Source organism: Lipotes vexillifer, unplaced genomic scaffold (assembly GCF_000442215.2).
Source record: "Lipotes vexillifer unplaced genomic scaffold, Lipotes_vexillifer_v1.1 scaffold384, whole genome shotgun sequence".
NCBI lineage: Eukaryota > Metazoa > Chordata > Mammalia > Artiodactyla > Lipotidae > Lipotes > Lipotes vexillifer.
This window is the reverse complement of record NW_006793498.1, coordinates 4,599,281-4,618,318: the sequence shown is the minus strand read 5'-3', so window position 1 is coordinate 4,618,318 and position 19,038 is coordinate 4,599,281. Positions and strand designations below refer to the sequence as shown.

At 37.6% G+C, this 19,038-nt stretch overlaps 1 protein-coding gene across 1 annotated transcript in view; it reads right to left on the bottom strand.

The window, feature by feature from the left end:
• Positions 1 to 212: 212 nt before the first annotated feature.
• NUFIP1 (nuclear FMR1 interacting protein 1) overlaps positions 213 to 19,038 on the bottom strand; it is a 44,362-nt gene continuing 25,536 nt past the window's right edge. Inside the window, exons 7-10 of the mRNA XM_007466464.1 lie at positions 18,325 to 18,518; positions 8,061 to 8,177; positions 1,837 to 2,069; positions 213 to 513 (exon numbers count right to left, since the gene is read on the bottom strand). Coding sequence (XP_007466526.1) covers positions 397 to 513; positions 1,837 to 2,069; positions 8,061 to 8,177; positions 18,325 to 18,518 — 661 coding nt within the window. The 3' untranslated portion in view covers positions 213 to 396. The remainder of the gene's footprint in view (positions 514 to 1,836; positions 2,070 to 8,060; positions 8,178 to 18,324; positions 18,519 to 19,038) is intronic.

Below are 19,038 nucleotides of genomic sequence, written 5' to 3'. Positions count from 1 at the left end.
AACAAAATGACTGTATTTCTCTCCCCAACCTATAGGTCTGCTCAGTTGAATTTAAATTTTTTTAAATTTTTTTCTTTACCACTAAACCAGTACCTTCAATTCTTAACTGGCCCAAGGGCAGACTTCCTTACATGACAGCAATAAACACAAGTAAAAAGTAGAATTCTGCCAGCAAATATTATGTATGATCCCAACAATACAGACACAGTCTTAAAAATCAGTTATGTATTTATTTGTATAGAGTCAAAGGAAAGACTTGAAAATCCTACATAATAGCCCATGAGGCTTACAATTTAATTACTAATCCAGTTTAAAAAAAAGAAAAGGTTTTCCTCCACAAACTTGAAGATGTTACGATTTTACAGGCTTCAGATATGTGTACTAAACACCAGACACCTATTCATCTTTAGTTTTTGCAGAAGTAGTATTAAGTCCAAAAAAGTCTTTTTTGATGATGTACCGAACACACTGCAAAATCACATTTCTTTCATGTCGAATGTCTGGAGCTAAAAGCTAAAAAATGATAAATAAAAAGATTAGCTGGTAAATAAAATATATCCAAGAAACACCATCTAAAATAGCAATGTGTGCCTTCTCTATATAAAGAATACAGAACAATAAAGATGTGTATTATATTTACTAATTATTTTCCTAAAATACAATGCAAGAATATTTCCTTTTAACCAAAACTATCTAGCTTTAAGCACAAATGTTCGTATTTGAGATCCTCTCTAGGACTATCAAGCAAAGGACAGGAAAAATAGGTTTAAAAGTCTACAATTCTTTAAATCTAAAAATCATGTCAAACAGGATCCTCCTAAACCCAAATCTATAAACAGTACAGAAAGTGGTAAGGAGATCTGGTAAATATAGTAATAATGAAACTAGCAGTAAAAAATCCTAACACTGCTGGTCTTTCAGAACTTCCCATTTTTGTTTTTACTGTAATTGAGAGAAAGCTGAAAATCCCTGGTATCTAGAATACATAACCAAGGAATTATATGTGATTCGCCAAAAAGATTTAATGTAACTACTCATTTCACTTCTGATGTCATTAATGTAGTTCAGAAACACCCACACAGGACCTTTCAGTAGAAAGATGATTTAATACCACTTATAAGGTAAATATTAAAAAAACGCAATTGACTTTACATAGTACCAAAATTTACAAAACAGAGTACATTTCAGATCAATTTTTATTAAGAAGCAACTGTGTCTACATGTATTACAACATGTCATAGAGTGTAGGCACAGAACACTTCAGCTACAGCAGAAGCATATATCAGACTTTGCACAGAATGCCAATAGATAGTTTTACAATTCCACTGAAAATTTCAGAGTATTTCTATCACTCTTAGATATGAAAGTCTTGGATCTTTGAACAGCTTCGTGTCCATCACTTAGAATCAAAAGAGGCATTGCTTCTTTACAATTTGAAGAAAGATCAAAAATTTTTGAGCACATCATGCTGAGAATAAAGCCAATAATGCACAGAATAAACATAAAACCCTTTCTCTCCCTTCAGCCTGCACTGTATTTAGCTGTGCTTTCAACAGGAAAACTTTATAAAGGTCAGTACACTTCAATACATATTTCTTTACCAACCACTTAAACCTAGATTCCTTTATTTTAAGCAGTTTTGAAAACTGTAATTATTCTACATTTACCAAATATCAGCTATATTTCAAATGCAGCTTCAGAATTAAGATACATAGATAACTCTTCAAGGAGCATATGTCTCTGGTAACCTTAAAATACACACACACAAGCCCAGGAGCTCTATCTTCAAGACACAAGAAGAACACAAAGATCAGAACATAAAGAAAAATCACTTACCATTTCCAGGAGATATGGATGGTGTGTCCTTGGTTCAAATAATGTTTGATAATTGCGATAATTTTTTTTCCTCTTAGGATTTGTGTTTTTAAAACTTTTCTTTTGGCTCTCATACTTGGCTTCTGAGAAATTTCTAACAGTTGCTTTAACATCTTGACTTGGTTTCTTAGGAGTACTGCTATGAAGAACCTGGTCTTCTGCCAGAATGTCTGCTTCAGTCTTGATGGGAGCTTCTAATGTGATGAAAAATAAACACAAAAATAAAAAACAAATTAAAAAACAGGGAAAACTTACAAAGATAACAACAAAAAAAAAAAACCCATAATATTCCCCTTCCCCAGCCATAATACTGGCTACTTATTAGTTAAAACTGAGCATGTACAATGTATTATACAAAATTTTTCAAATTGTGAGCTATGACTGCCAATAATTGAGATTACCACAAAGAACTACAGAAAATGATCCCTATGAAAGAAATAATACCAGACGGAAACTTGGATCTACACAAAGGAATGAAGAGTGCCAGAAAGTCAATATGTGGATAAATACAAAAGACCTTTTTTCTCATTTGAAAAAAATTTTAAAGATAATTGACTATTTAAAGCAAAAATAATAACAACAATGTATGCAGGGTTTATAACATCTATAGAATTAAAATCTAAGATAACAATAGCACAAAGGAAGGGAAGAGGAAAATCTAAGTATATTGCTGTAAAATTCTTAAATTACAGGAATACTTCACTTTCCTGTGCTTCGATTTAATGTTCTTCACAGACAGAGCGTTCTGTACAAATTGAAGGTTTGTGGCAACACTGAGCAAGTCTATCAGCACCATTTTTTCAACATCAATTGCTCACTTCACGTCTCTGTCACATTTTGGTGATTCAATATTTCAAACTTCATGTCTCTCTGTCACATTTTGGTGATTCAATATTTCAAACTTTCACTGTTATTAAATTTGTTATAGTCATCTGTAATCAGTGATCTTTGATGTTACTATTGTAATTGTTTTGGGTCACCACAAACCATGCCCATATAAGACAATAAACTTAATTCATAAATATGTATGTTCTGACTGCTTTACCTACCTGCCATTCTCTCATCTCTCTCCTTCTCCGCAGGCCTCCCTATTCCCTGAGACACAATACTGAAATTATGCCAGTTAATAACCGTGCTACAACGGCCTCTGAGTATTCAAGTGAAAGGAAGTGTCTCACGTTTTTCACTTTAAGTCAAAAGCTGAGACAGGCCAGAAGCTAGGCCTCTTGTACCAGTTAGCCAAGTTGTGAAAGCAAAGGAAAAGTTTTTGAAGGAAATTAAAAGTGCTACTCCAGTGAACACACAAATGATAAGGAAGGGAAACAGCCTTACTGCTGATATGCAGAAAGCTGTAGTGGTCTGGACAGAAGATCAAACCAGCCACAACATTCCCTTAAGGCAAAAGCCTACAATCCAGAGCAAGGCCCTAACTCTCTTCAATTCTACGAAGGCTGAGAGAAGTGAGGAAGCTGTAGAAGAAAGGTCTGAAACTAACAGAGATTTAAAAGAAGCCGTCATCATGACATAAAAGTGCGAGGTGAAGCAGCAAGTGCTGATGTAAAGCTGCAGCAAATTATCCAGAAGACCTAGCTAAGACAATTAACAAAGGCGACTACACTAAACAACAGAGTTTCTATGTAGACGAAACAGCCTCGTATTGGAAGAAGATGCCATCTAGAATTTTCAGAGCTAGAGAGGAGTAGACAATGCTTGTCTTTAAAGCTTCAAAGGACAAACTGACTCTCTTGTAAGAGGCTAATGCAGCTGGTGACTTAAAGTTGAAGCCAATGCTCCTTTACCATTCTGAATATCCTAGGGTCCTTAAGAATTATGCTAAATCTACTCTGCCTGTGCTCTGTAAATGCAACAACGAAGCCTGGATGACACAGCACATGTTTATGACATGGTTTACTGACTATATCAAGCCTATTGATGAGACCTACTGCTCAGAAAAAGATTCCTTTCAAAATATGACTGCTCACTCCTGGTCACCTAGGAGCTCTGATGGAGACATACCAGGAGATTCATGTTGTTTTCATGCCTGCTAACACAACACACAGTCTTGTCAAGTTCACATAAACATGTTTTGGGGTATATATGTGTTGGGGTATAAAACGAATCTCAATAAATTGAAAAACTGAAAGCATATAGAATATGTTCTCTGACCATAACAGAAGTAAATAAAATCAGTAACAGAAAACTATCTTTAAAAACCCTCCAAAAAATTGGAGCTGAACAACAGACTTCTAAATAACCAGAGTTAAAGGACATATCACAACAGAAATTAAAAAATATTTTGATATAAATAAAAATGAAAACAAAATGTGTCAAATTTAAGGGACGCAGCTAAAGCAACACATGGAGGCAAATGTATAGCTCTGAACGCTTACATTAGAAATGAAAAAAATTTAAAATCACTTATCTAAGTTTCTACCGTAACAAGGTAGAAAGTGAGGAGGAAAGAAAGAGTGAAAGTGTGAAAATCAATTAGAAATAGACAACAGAAAAAAATCAACAAAGCCAGAAGGCAGTTCCTTGAAAAGATTTATAAAATTAATAAACACCTAGCAAGATGATCTGATCAAAAGGGGGAAAAAACCCCAGTTAATAGTATAAGGAATCAAAGAAGGAACATCACTATAAATCCTACATATATCACAAGAAAATATCACAAACAACTTTATGCCAATAAACTTGACAATTGGTCAAATTGAAACAAATTCTTTTGAAAAATATAAATTACCAAAATTGGCTCAAGGAAAAAGTAGAAAAATCTGAATAGTGCTATACCTATTAAGGAAATTTGATTAATTTAGAATCTTCCCCCAGAGAAAATGCCAGGTACAGATGGCTTCACTACTGAATCCTACAAACAAGAAAAAACTGCAGCAATTCTACACAAACCCTTAAAAGAGGAGGAGGAAACAGATCCCAACTCATCCCAAATCCAGACAAAGCCTATAAGAGAAGAAAAACACAGACTAATATTCCTCAAGAACATGGATGCGAAAATCCTTAATAAAATATTGGCAAATCAAATCCAGTAATGTATTAAACAGGTAATACACCAATTCTGAGTAGACTTTATCCCAGGAATAAAGGGTTGGTTTGACATTTGAAAATCAATTGGTGTATTTCACCATATTGAGAAAAAAAACAGCCACCACCATATAATCAGTTGAAAATTCACAAGTATTAAGATAGGAATTCCCTCCTCTCAGCCCCAAATGGTTTTTCTATATTTTTGATTACCATGAATTATAGGCTAATGTGATATAGAGTTCTATCCTAGACGTCGGGAACTGAGTTCAACTGCCTGGACGAGAGTGTAACAGGCTAATCATATGCCTCAAGACCCTCAACATTAAAGCATTACATAGGACTGAATGTGGAAATTACATTTGAAAGCAAGTACAGGGTAAGTGTCAGAAGCACAGACTCTGTTACAAACTGTTAGGTTCAAATTCTAGATCCAAGACTTCCAGCTGTGTGACCTTGGAGGAGCGACTTATCTCTGTCTAAATTTTCTCATAAGTAATGGCACCTACTTCATGAGGTTACTGCAATAATTAAATGAGTAAAGCACATTAAACGGTGCCCGAAACAGAGTAAGCACTATGTAAGAATTTGCCCTGATAGTGATTTTAATGTGCCTTCAAACTAATGGGGAAAAGAAGAGAAATATAACCATAAAACAATGCAGCTAAGAATTCACAAGTGGTTTGCAGAGTTCAAAACTATGGGAATAATAATTAAAGGCAAAAAAGAAAAACTAGGGCACTATTTTCTCTTATGTCCCTCAATCATAGCCAAACCTGTGTGAAGAAACATAACAATTTTGGGGAGTTGCAAAACTGTGCTTAACGTCTCATATGGCACAAACAAAACCAAAAAACTAACATGCAAGACACAGGATAGATAAAACGTTTGGAAATACGGCTCACTGAAATTTTCTTTCCTATCTATATCTTCTTAATGATTCTGACAGCACCAGAACCAAGTATATAGCCTCTTGTTTTGCTCAGTCTTTCTGGAAGGACCCTTTCCTTGTTTAAAATTCATTCTGGAAAAGCACTATTCATGTTTAAGATCCTCTACACACTTCTATGTTAATTCCTAAGTTAAGACAGGTCTTAAATATGAAAATACTGTCGTTAAAATCTGTGAGAATCAGACTGCTTCTCTCCATTTAGAACCCACTTAAATAAGAAGCCTTCTAGACGCTATTTCATGGTCCAGAGAAGGCTCACTTTATTTCCTTGGTTTATTTACTCTGAAGTCCCTCTGTGTCAATATCCTATCCTATCCTATAGCCCAGAATTAACACTGAAAGCTAGAAATTTGCTAGTGACCTGGATGGCTTAATAAAGCTGAATTCAAATTACATAAAATAATTCGTAAGGCTTAGGAATGTGAAGCAAGGACTTTTTCCTTAAGGCAGGACATTTTAAACAATTAGTCAAAATGAATTCATACAAAATCAAATATATCTTTTAACAGACAACATCTTCTGTTATGTACTAGGAAAGAAAAGCTATGCATTACTGTGCAGGAAGATAGCAAATGCCACACAAAGAAAGACTGTAATGAAAGGCAATATAGTTGGCTTCTTTAGACATTTAAGTCCCTAAACCTAAGCTTTACATCAGCTTTGCAAACCTACCCTCTCGAAGCTTAAGGGTCTATAAAATGGAGGGTTGAAACCTCAAAGATCCCTTCCAGTTTCCTTTCTTCCTTCTAATTTAAAAAATAGTGGCAGCCTCAAAATGAAGACATGAGTATAAAATGTTTTATCTTAGGAATGAGAGAAGAAAGCGTTAGAACAGCTTGTTTTTATGGGATTCAGTAATCTGGTAATAGCTTTCTTTGCTATCACCTGTCATAAACACAAATGATAAGCAGGAAATGTAATACGTGTTTAAAGAATAACTTCATCTTCATATCAGTATAATGGAAACAAGAGTAAAGAAATAAATACTGTTTTTCTTAAGATTAAAAAAAAGAAATAAGAAGAGGCAACCATCTGCTAAGGAATACCCTGATAAAGCCAAAGTAGTTTATATTTCAAAATTCAACTAGCTTTTAGCCAGCTACCATAGTAAAAGGAAAAAAGGGGGGAAAAAATTCCTGTTATAGATAGATCTAAACCTTAACTTTCGTATTAAAGCCCAACTCTTCCTTCAACATCTCAACTACACAAACATTGATTTTCTCTAGCCTAGCCAACATTAAAAGTCCTGCCATCTTCATCCAATTACATTCAAACCTTCCCTTCATCCTACATATTCACTTTTAAGACCCTCTATTCTTGAGTACAGCCCCTACTGTGATTACATATCTGAGACACACACTCATGAATTCTCTCATGGTTGGTTGCTGGTTGGTTGGTGAAGCCTAGATAAAATGACCATGCAGAGCCAGGTACACAGGCACAACAGGACACATGCTTATTCACTAAACAAATGCTGGATTACTGATATGAACCTTGGGTTAAGAACTGCCATACTGCCAAGCCTACTTGCAGCTCTTTTAGGTGGCCCTAAAAGAGACGCTATTGATTGAGCTGGTTTATTATCATCTTTAAAGGTTAAGACATGTATCCTGAACAATGTTAACTTCTCAGAAAGACTATCTAAAGGATTCCGTGTCTCTCAACCTTTAAAGTACATACGCAGGCGAATGCAATGCAAGTATAGGGTTATTGTGTTCTCCAAATGAGATAATTTAGGTAAATGAGCTCTATAAAGAGCAATGCTCCATATACATGTAAGGAATGTTATTATCCTCTTTGTCACAAAGGACCTCCCTCCACCTACTGAAGGTGCAAAACATGTTAAGAAAAGGGTTCTTGAGAGTAGAGAGAAGTAATTAACCTTCTTCACTATATCTTTTAGAATATTCTTTGATTTCACTAGTGGATATTATCTCTTCCCCTTCCTATTCTTTTATTATTGTTTGCCCTTTTCTCCTAGAGGAGCAATACATTTCCCCATTTCTCCCACTTCATTTCATCCCATGTTAACTTCTGAATCAAATGAAGAAGGAACTTGAGGATCAAAGAATGTGCATGACACATCTTGTCCTCAGATACATGCACATGAAAGGATGCTGCTGATGTGTAGTGTACATCAAAGGCAAAAAGCAACGAAACAAACCTAACTGTAACAACTGAGGCCATAACTTACCTTCTGGCTCACTCTCCGACCCCGAGAGGCTGCCATAGCTGCTCATTAGGGAGCACAGGGCTGGTGTCACTTCCTTAGGTATGACAGCACTTTGTGGTTTCTCCTCTTTATCGGACTCTGGAATAGAAAGACCTAAGAGTAAAACTGTATACCAAAAATATCTACAACCATAAGAAAGAAAGCCGACAGCCCCCCACTCCCTCATGTGTTAGTGAAAAGAACGTAATTTCTGACCATTTCCTCAATCTTCCCAAAAATGAAATCCAGGAGACTCGAAACATTTCCCCTTGGTTTAAATCTTTATGGTCAGATAAGCTATCTACCCCAAAGAGAAAACAGAGGGGCAAATGGAAGCTATACACGACTCAGTTTCTTACCATGCTTCACAGGTTATGGAACTTGGGCCTTCTCTAAATTAACCAGACAGCCTTTGTTATTATTTTATTTTATTTAGGCTATTAATTAATTTTATTAAGGTAGCAGGAAGGCCATAAACTTATTTGACTTCACTGGATTAGGATCACAGACTGTGAAAATTAGATTTAGAATAAATAAAATATAAAATATCCACTCTTTTTGTTGTTTTTAAGACTGGGTTAGAGGGCACATATAACATTTCAACCATTCTATAGCTAAAGGCACAAAGAGTTACGCTGAACTGAATCTGCCCCAAATTTTTATTATTTAGAACTTCTAAGAACTTAAGTAAACAAGCCAACTATGAGAATTTACCAAGTACTAAGAGCCTGCCAAAGGTAAAGTGTTTGATCAGAGCCCAGTAAGCCTAGCTATAGCCCCCGGACACCACCTATTACATTTATTTTTGGCAGCTCTCAAAATGTATTACATCTATTCTAAACAAGTCAGTAATGCCTGACTGAAGAATGAAGACAGTAAGTAACCTGCCTGTGTAGTGAACCAACTCAACCCACAACCAATATGAAATGTTTCAAGACAGTACTTAACATTTACCAAGTCAGTCTAAGGGAAACCAAAACATGCCAGTAGCAGACAGGAGGAAACTTTTATGTGAGTATGGAATTACCACCTTCTGGTGGATGAAGTTAAATCCTCTCTCCTCCCCCAACCCACACTGCCCAGCAGCAGCCCCTCCAAACACTGCTCCTTGTCGATTTTTAGCTAACTTATTACCTTTTCTCCTGAATTAATAAAGGGAAAGGAAAATATGCAGTTATATATATATATATATAAATAAGTTACTAGTGGATAAAACAGAATCTGCAACAATATTAGTATAGATACTGGTCATCTCATTGTTTGAATGATGATGTACCAAAGTGTAGTATTTCCTTCTAAGACCCAAAGAGAGGCACCAAAAAGTACAATACAGTTGACTATATAATGCTCTAAAAGCAGGAGCTCATTTAATCCTTATGAAGTATCACCTTCACTTTTTTTTTTTTTTTTTGGTTGCATTGGGCCTTTGTTGCTGCACGTGGGCTTTCTTTAGTTGTGGTGAGCTGGGGCTACTCTTTGTTGCAGTGAATGTGCTTCTCATCACGGTGGCTTCTCTTGTTGCAGAGCGTGGGCTCTCGGAGCGTGGGCTTCAGTAGTTGTGGCTCGCAGGCTCCAGAGCGTAGGCTCAGTAGTTGTGGTGCACGGGCTTAGTTGCTCCGCAGCATGTGGGATCTTCCCGGACCAGGGCTCGAACCCATGTCCCCTGCCTTGGCAGGCATATTTTTAACCAGTACGCCACCGGGGAAGCCCTGCCTTCATTATTAATTACAGGTGATGAAACCAAAATTCAGAGAATCTGAACTGGATGATCCTTTAGGTAACAAATCTATAGAACACATGGGTCAAATTTAAATTCTAGCTATCTGATTCCAAATCCCAATTCTTAACTAGTGGGCTAGAATATCTCCTACAGATATATAAAGTCCTCTTCTTAAAAGTAAGTCATCCTACCAAAATGTCTCTCTGGTCAAGAATGTTAATAAATGTCTTCCAGCTACAGCCCATTTCTCTGTTCCCTTTCACAGCAAAACCCCAAATAACTATTTATATAATTCACCAGGGAACACCCGGGCCTGAAATTTCCTACAGCTATCTAACATGCTCCAGAATCTACTCCAATCTGCCTTTCAGGCCCACCACACCAGTGAACCTTTTTTTTTTTTTTTTTTTTTTTTTTTTTTTTTTTTTTTTTTTTTTTTTTTTTTTTTTTTTTTTTTTTTTTTTTTTTTTTTTTTTTTTTTTTTTTTTTTTTTGCAGTATGTGGGCCTCTCACTGTTGTGGCCTCTCCCGTTCTGGAGCACAGGCTCCAGACACGCAGGCCCAGTGGCCATGGCTCACGGGCCAGCCGCTCCGTGGCATGTGGGATCCTCCCAGACCGGGGCACAAACCCGTGTACCCTGCATCGGCAGGCGGACCCTCAACCACTGCGCCACCAGGGAAGCCCCCCAGTGAACCTTTTTCTTCCAAGTTCACTGGATTCCTCTGTGTTGCCAAATAGGAATACTTGTTGGTGCTCATCTTATTTAACTTAGTGATGATATCTGACAGTCCAAGTGACCCTTGAACAACACAGGCTTGAAGTTCATGGGTTCACTTATGCACAGATATCTTTCGATAGTAAATACTATTGAAACTGATCTGCAGTTGGTTGAAACCATGGATTCGGAACTGTGGATACAGAAGAACTGCATTACATGGAAGGCAGACTACAGGTTACACTTGAATTTTTGACCACGTGGAGGGCTAGTGCCCCTAACCTCCCAAATTATTCAAGGGCCAACTGTAGTCATGCTTTACGTTTAAAAACATTTCCTTCACTTGGCTTCCAGAACCTTTTCACTTGGCTCTCCTTTCCCAGTCTCCCTACTAAATTCTCTTCATCGACCAACTTCAAAATTCTTGAATGTCCCTGGGGCCAATCCTCAGCAACCTTTTCTCTTTATGCCTCCTCCTCCTCTTATGATCTCATTTTGTCTCAAAGTACTATCTAGATGCTGGTAAATCACAAATGTATACCTCCAGCCTTCAATTATCCCCTAAACTCCAGAATAACCTAACTGCTATTCAACATCTCTACTTGGGTATCAAACAGGCACCTCAAAGGTTAACATGTCCAAAAACAAGCGCTTGACTTCTCCTCCAAACATGCCTGCCGTAGTCTCCATCTCGATAAACGCCAGCTCTTCATGGTCACGCCAAAGCCCAGCAATCACCCTGAGTCTCCTCTCTTTCACATACCATACCCAATCTAGCAACAAGTGCGGTCAGCTCTATTTTGAAGATATATCCAGAATCATACTCCTCCTCGTTACTTCACTTCTATAACCCCAGTCCCAGTCAACATTTCTTACCTGGACAGTTCTAGCAGCCTCCTAAAAGGACACCCTGATATGACCCGCCCACCTCTGTAGTCCATTCTCCACCTTAACGCATCACATCACCTCTCTGCTCAACCTCGGAGTAAAGTCCCAAGTCCTTGGCTGCCTACAAGACCCTACTTGATCTGATCCTTCACCACTTTCTTCCTGGCTTACTCCACTCCAATCTTGCTGTTCCCCGAATACACAAAGCATGCTCTCACCATGCGGTGTTCGCACTAGTTGCTTTCTCTGCTTGGAAAACTCTCCCCTCAGGTCTCAGCCCCTAATTTTACTCAGATTTCTTAATGTCGCCTTATCATACAGATGCCATTGCTGATTACATAAAATAGCACACCCCTTTCTCCAACTGCCATTCTCTATCCTTTTCCTTAGCTTTACTCATCGTTATGAAGGATATCAACCCCTATTTACTACAGCTGCCCCAAGCAGAACATAAGGTACAGGAGAGAAGAGGTTTGGCTTTGTTCAGTACTGTATCCTCAGAGCCTAGAACAGTACATAAGTGCTCAAGAAATATTTGAAGAACAAACTCTTGCATGAATGAGTTACGGACAAGTTCAAAAAGGCTAACTGGTACAGAATGACAGAGCTATGCCGAGGTGGTACGACAAAAGAAACCTGATTTTGTCTGGATTCAGAGCTTATTCTTTTTTCTTTTCAATAAAATGATTCCATTTTTCTTAAAAAATCACATACATGTGTATAAGAAAAATATTGAAGGATATAAAACAAAAGGTAAGCAGTGGCTGTCTGTAAGTTAAGAAAGTAGGTTGTTTTTTATTTTATGCTTTTCAGTTTTTTCCTCACATTTTCTGCATTATTTTTGTAATCAGAAATGAATAGAAGAAGAAAACATAGGAAATAAAACCTGGAAGAAAGTGTTTCCTCACAATTCAATTCAAGAAGTGGACCACACAGCTTTAACTGGCCTACATATCACCCCTTTCCTGCCTCCCTTTTTTTCCTAAACTTTATATTTTGAAACAATTTTAGATTTACGCAAGTGTTGCAAAGATAGTACCAAGAATTTCCATATACGCTTCACCTAGCTTCCCCTAATATTAACATCTTACAAACCACAGTACATTTACCATAGCTAACAAATTAACATTGGAATAGTACTACTACCTAAACTACAGACTATAATGTAATTTCACCAGTTTTTCCACTGTCCTTTTTCTGTTCTAGGATTCAATCCACCATATCACATCACGTTCAATCACCATGACTCCTTGATCTGTGTCTTCTCCAAACCTGTGACAATTTCTCAGTATTTCCTTGCCTTTCATGAACTTGACTGTTCTAAAGACTACCAGTCAGTTATTGTAGAATACCCCTCAGCTGGGTCTGTCTGATGTTTTCTAATGATTAGACTGAGGCTGTGGATTTTAGGTAGTGACCTTCTCATCATATATCAGGGGGTACATCTCAACCTATTACTGGTGATATTAACCATGATCACTCGGTAGTCTCCACCATGTTACTACTCTGCTCTTTCATTATTCTATTCCTAGAAACAAATCACTAAGTCCAACCCACATTCAAGGGGAGGGAAATTAATCTCCACCTCTTGAAGCAAAGAATTTTAGACATACATTAAAACCACAACATGAGTGGTTGGTGTACTCATTACGAGGAGTGTCACAAAGCTCACTACACTTAACTGCCTTCCCAAGGGTAAGAGCTAGTTCATACAAATGACCACCTCTTTTCCTATTTCGTCCCCCTCAGTTATGTTTTGGGGACCCACCACATGTAATGACACTTTTGGCACTATCAAAACATCCTCTATGGTGACTCTTCATCTCAAAAACAGAAGGCTGTTCACATAGACGCTCAGATCTACTTGGCAGTTCTAATGTAGGCATTTCTAGCAGCCACCTTGGAATGACTATACCATAGGCAGAGCTGATAAAATAATACTCAAGAAACTTCGCCCACATTTTAATAAAAGCAGCCAAAACATCTCTCTAAACTAAAAATACCAGTATATTTGCAGCAACATGGATGGACCTAGAGATTGTCATACTGAGTGAAGTAAGTCAGACAGAGAAAGACAAATATCATGTGGTATCGCTTATATGTGGAATTTTTAAAGAGTACAAATGAGCTTATTTACAAAACAGAAATAGGGTTTCAGATGTAGAAAACAAACTTATGGTTACAGGGGGGTAAAGGGGGAGGGATAAATTGGGAGATTGGGATTGACATATACACACTACTATATATAAAATAGATAACTAATAAGGACCTACTGTATAGCACAGGGAAGTCTACTCAATACTCTGTAATGATCTATATGGGAAAAGAATCTAAAAAAGAGTGGATGTATGTATATGTATAACTGATTCACTTTGCTGTCCACTTGAAACTAACACAACACTGTAAGTCAACTATATTCTAATAAAAATTTTTAAAAAAACAGAAACCATAAAAAATAAAAATAAAACAACGAAAAAGATCCCTCGAGTAATATTTTAAGGTCTTATACAATTTAATATTAATGTGTGTTAAAAATTTTGATGGGCCTAATTTAGGATAATAAAAGTTTCTATAATTGAATAAAAATTAAGAAAAATTTTTAAAACTTAAAAACACCAGTACAAAAATAATAGCAATGAAGATTATAAAATCAAACTTTAAAAGCATTATAAATACCAACTCCAATAATTTCTCTTACTGTTAAAAAAAAAAAATAGTGACACTTTTCTTAGGGGAAATCTCACCTCTCTCTCTCATACATACACATCATGTTCCCAATGACCAAAAAAAATTTTTTTAATCTAAAAATTATCACTAGACTATGAGTTTCTTGAAGGCAGGGAAAGACTTCACTGAATTATAGGGCTGGGCAAGCAAAATGTAGGACCTCAGTAAATCCCTATTGAAATGAAAATAACAAAAAACAAACTGCCCTTTGAATGTCTTACCCAACTCTAAACATTAGAAAAAGCTTCTCATCTGGCTTCTTTCTACAACTTATTTCTTTATTTGTGCCACCCTCCTCTCCCCCGACTATTTCCTATTGCCTTTATGGAACAAAGCACAATTATATGCTGTAACCCCAAGAAGATTTATAAATTCTCACAAAGAAAAAGCTATATATTGAAAAAGTCACTCTAAAAAAATGGGAACTTTGGTTTATAGTTTCCAAACCTCAAAACCAGGTATTTAACAATGGGCATTCATGATTTCTGATGTGCTAGGCCAGCTTACTTTCTTACTTGAATGTCTACCTTTTTAACAACAGAAGCCATCTAGCTTACCTTGATGCATAGTTATTAGACTGATGTCCCAGTGTTCTATGACAATAGCTATATTTGTTATAATGAATGACTAACAAACTGGATCCTTCCTGTTTTGTGGACACTGAGGCAATTTAGTCAGTGATGCTCAAGGACACATTACTGACCAGCTCCTTTCCTTCTAGGCCAGACAATACTTGTTAAAACCACAGGCCAGGAAAGCCATAGAACATGCTGTATTTAAACAAGAGCAGAGCACCACCAAGGAAATCTAGTGACAACAGGCCATATTCAAAACTCGTAAGCTGAGAGACTCCAAATGACAGGCTTTCCTTTTGAAACAATGTCAACTCCCAATTTAAAGCATCTGCACAGGGACTTCCCTGGTGGCACAGTGGTTAAGAGTCCACCTGCCAATGCAAGGGACATGGGTTCAATCCCTGGTCCGGGAGGATCCCACATGCCGTGGAGCAGCTGGGCCTGTGTGCCACAACTACTGAGCCTGTGCTCTAGAGCCCGCTAGCCACAACTACTGAGCCCGTGCACCTGGAGCCTGTGCTCCCCAACAAGAGAAGCCACTGCAATGAGAAGCCTGCGCACCGCAACGAAGAGTAGCCTCTGCTCACCACAACTAAAGAAAGCCCACGCGCAGCAGCAGGGACCCAATGCAGCCAAAAATATATTAATTAATTTAATTTAATTTAAATATTCTCCATCTTTAAAAATAAATAAACAAAGCATCTGCACAATTAATGAGGGTTCACATACTACCAACTACCATCAAAAAAAGGTGGGCTCAGGCAGTGATTTTCTAAACGTGACATGAGGTTTACAGAGATTCTCAAGAACTACTATCTTGTCTAAATGTGAATGCTACTGTCAAGATAAGGTTCTAAGCCCAAAAAAGGTAAAAAATAAAAGAAATTGGGATCTTCATTTTTAAAGTGAGCTTAGTGCTGAAAAGTGTCAACTGCGACATTTGAGCATGAATAGGGCCACACTGTCACAATGCTGCCCTGCCACCGACAACCTGAATAACAAGCACAACTAGATCTTAATGAAGGTTGACTGGCTCTGGCCCATGTGAAGGAAGCTGCTTCCAAACAAGGTAAAACTGATAAATTGGAAAGTCGAGAATCTGAGATATATATCTAGGGCATGTGAAAAAATGGTACATATGGTTTTCTGTAGCTATACCTGGAGTGGAAAGTTGAAAAACCAACACTCTGAAACATTGATTTGGAAAATGTGCAAGTCCAGAAGAAATCCCAGGTAAAGAATAACATAAATTTAAATGGAATCTTTCCTACAAAATTAAGCTACCATAATTTGATTGTTGGTATTCTGATTTCCTCAAAGAACAGTATTATAAATTTACAGCTTACTTTTAGGATTTTTATATTCAAGACGTACATTTTCATCTCTGACCCTCAGAATAGCTAATAAGAGTTTCAACATTAAGCCAAAACAAAATTACTTGCTATCTCTCATTCAACTGCTCATAGATCTGACTGAACGCTTTCTACCATGAGGATGAAAGGCATTTAACTATTGTTTCTCAGGTCTAAGGTGTCTCTTGAAGATCTACATACAAATAGAGGCAAGATATACTCATCTTTTTATTAGTGTTTCACCAGATTGATAAATTGAAACACTTCTTTAAAAATGAGAAAACAGAATTATCCAACCAAAGCTAACAATGCAAAAACAGAGTATTCAGTGCTACAGAATCCTTCAAATGTTCATTTAGAAAATTGCATAAAGGGAAGAATTATGAAATTTTCAAATTAGTAACACTGCTTATAACAGTAGTCTTCACATTTGTGTTTCAAGTATTTTAATGACATGGAAGTTTATATTTAGGTACAGATTGTATTTCATCATCAAGGTCACAAACTGTAAGTCTGAATAAGTATGTGGGCTCTCTCCAACATTTTTTGAAGGAAAAAAAATCAGTGCCCAGGAGTAAATTCAGCCCTGGCCCAATATGTCTCTGTCTTTGCCTTGCTAGCAGCAAGGATAAGATGCCTTTTTAAATCTCTCTCCCACATCTCAACTACCCTAGACTCCTACAATATATTTTTGGCCAAATTCAGACTTCACGTGTAGAGATAGTATAGTATACTAGGAGTTAGACACCTAAATTCTAATTCTGGCTCTGCCATTAATTAGCAGCATGACTAAGGTAAATTACTCACTCTAAGTTCCTTGGTTCGAAAATGGAAGTAGCATCTGTACATACGTAAAACGTTGTCAGGAGGAAAAGAGCTAATATATACAAAGCATTTAGAGCACAGTAAGTATTGGGTTGGCCAAAAAGTTTGTTTGGGTTTTTCTGTAAGATGTTACGGAAAAACCCAAACGAACTTTTTGGCCAACCCAATACCTTACTCAGTAAGTGTTAGTGGGTGTTAAGATAATTTATTATTATTACTCCTACTGAATTTTATCTTGTCCCTCTTAGCCCAACATTCCCTTATGCCAAGATCTTTTCCCTCCTGATTCAGTCAATGAAGTGGTTATACCCCTGTTTCTTCCCATCCATAAATTCAGTAATCTGCCACGGGACTTCCCTGGTGGCACGGTGTTTGAGAACTGCCTGCCAGTGCAGGGGACATGGGTTTGATCCCTGGTCTGGGAAGATTCCACATGCTGCGGAGCAACTAAGCCCGTGCGCCACAACTACCGAGCCTGCGCTCTAGAGCCCGCAAGCCACAACTACTGAAGCCCGCACACCTAGAGCCCGTGCTCTGCAACAAAGAGAAGCCACTACAAGGAGAAGCCCGCACACTGCAATGAAGAGTAGCCCCCACTCGCTGCTACTAGAGAAAGCCTGCAGGCAGCAACGAAGACTCAACAGAGCCAAAAATAAATAAATTTATAACATAATCTGTGATTGTCATAGAAGCCGCTTTCCCCCAAGCTGAGCAGAGCCTGCTAGCAAACCTGCAATGTAACATCAGCAACACCCCTTTGCACAAGAAGAATCACTAGCAACTGGATAAAGCCTCACATCATTATTAGAAGGAAAGGTGGTAAAATATTTACATAAACATTTTTATTTTTCAGGAGAGAAATGAAGGCTTAGCGGCATCTTTCTGTGACAGCAACATTTTGGTCCTTTAATTTCTCAACTTATACGCAAGAGTAAACTTATCTCCTAAATTCTAGAAGGAATTTAAGAGAAAACAATAAACACACATAAATATATTCTATGCTCTGAGGAAGAACAGTGTTATGTAAATATATGGAATTCATATTATTTACCCAAAGAGACCATGTTCATGCTGAGCAGCATAAATACTGGCTTCCATTGGAATTCCTGCTTTCTAGGTGGGAAAATTCACATAACAGTGCAAATCTGAATCCACAACATCTATACATTCAAAATAATCTTAAGAAAATTTCCAAGATTATATGATACTAAGGAAATTATCCAATAAATATAATCTTTCTCCCACATTCTGCCTGCCTCATGCATTCATTCCCAAGATTCAGAAAAAAAATTCTTTAAACAAGATTTTTGACAAAACACTCCTATTAAGAACATTTTTTTAACATTTTTTGCCATTAAACTTTCCCCAAACAAGGATGTGAAGAATCAATTTCTGCATCACTGGCTATACTCTTAAAAACACAGTGTTTTCTTATTTAGCTTACCAGAATCGGTGTTTACCAAAACACCCAGAGGGTCTGAACTTGCCTCGGGGGTACTTTCAGGCTTCGAACCACACAAGGGATTGCCTGACCCAACGGCTGCTCTCTGTCCAGCACGACCATTTTTCCATCTGTGACGTTTGCCAGGACTTCTGATTTTTGCCATCTGTGACTGTCTGGCCATCCCCTTCATTTTGCTGGAGTAAGAAAAATGCAATTCTTAATATAAAAGGCACTGACCTTTCAAGAAAAATTTGAAAAAGATTACTGAATGCAAAAGAAATTTAGCTGTCAATCACCTGTCACCTAGTACATTAAAGAGACCAGAATAAAATAAATTCAATGGGTTCCAAAGTAGAACTTTAAAAGGATAACATACCACAATATACCATACTTTATCAATTCCAAATTGCACATTTCCTCCCATAATGTAATCCCTCTGAAATTGGGCTACGTTGTACAATCAACAGCAAGTGAATTTAATTGGCAGCATTCTTTCATTCCTATTATACATTAAGATAAAATAGGGCTTCCCTGGTGGCGCAGTGGTTGAGAGTCCGCCTGCCGATGCGGGGGACGCGGGTTCGTGCCCCGGTCCGGGAGGATCCCACGTGCCGCGGAGCGGCTGGGCCCATGAGCCATGGCCGCTGAGCCTGCGCGTCCGGAGCCTGTGCTCCGCAACGGGAGAGGCCACAACGGTGGGAGGCCCGCGTACCG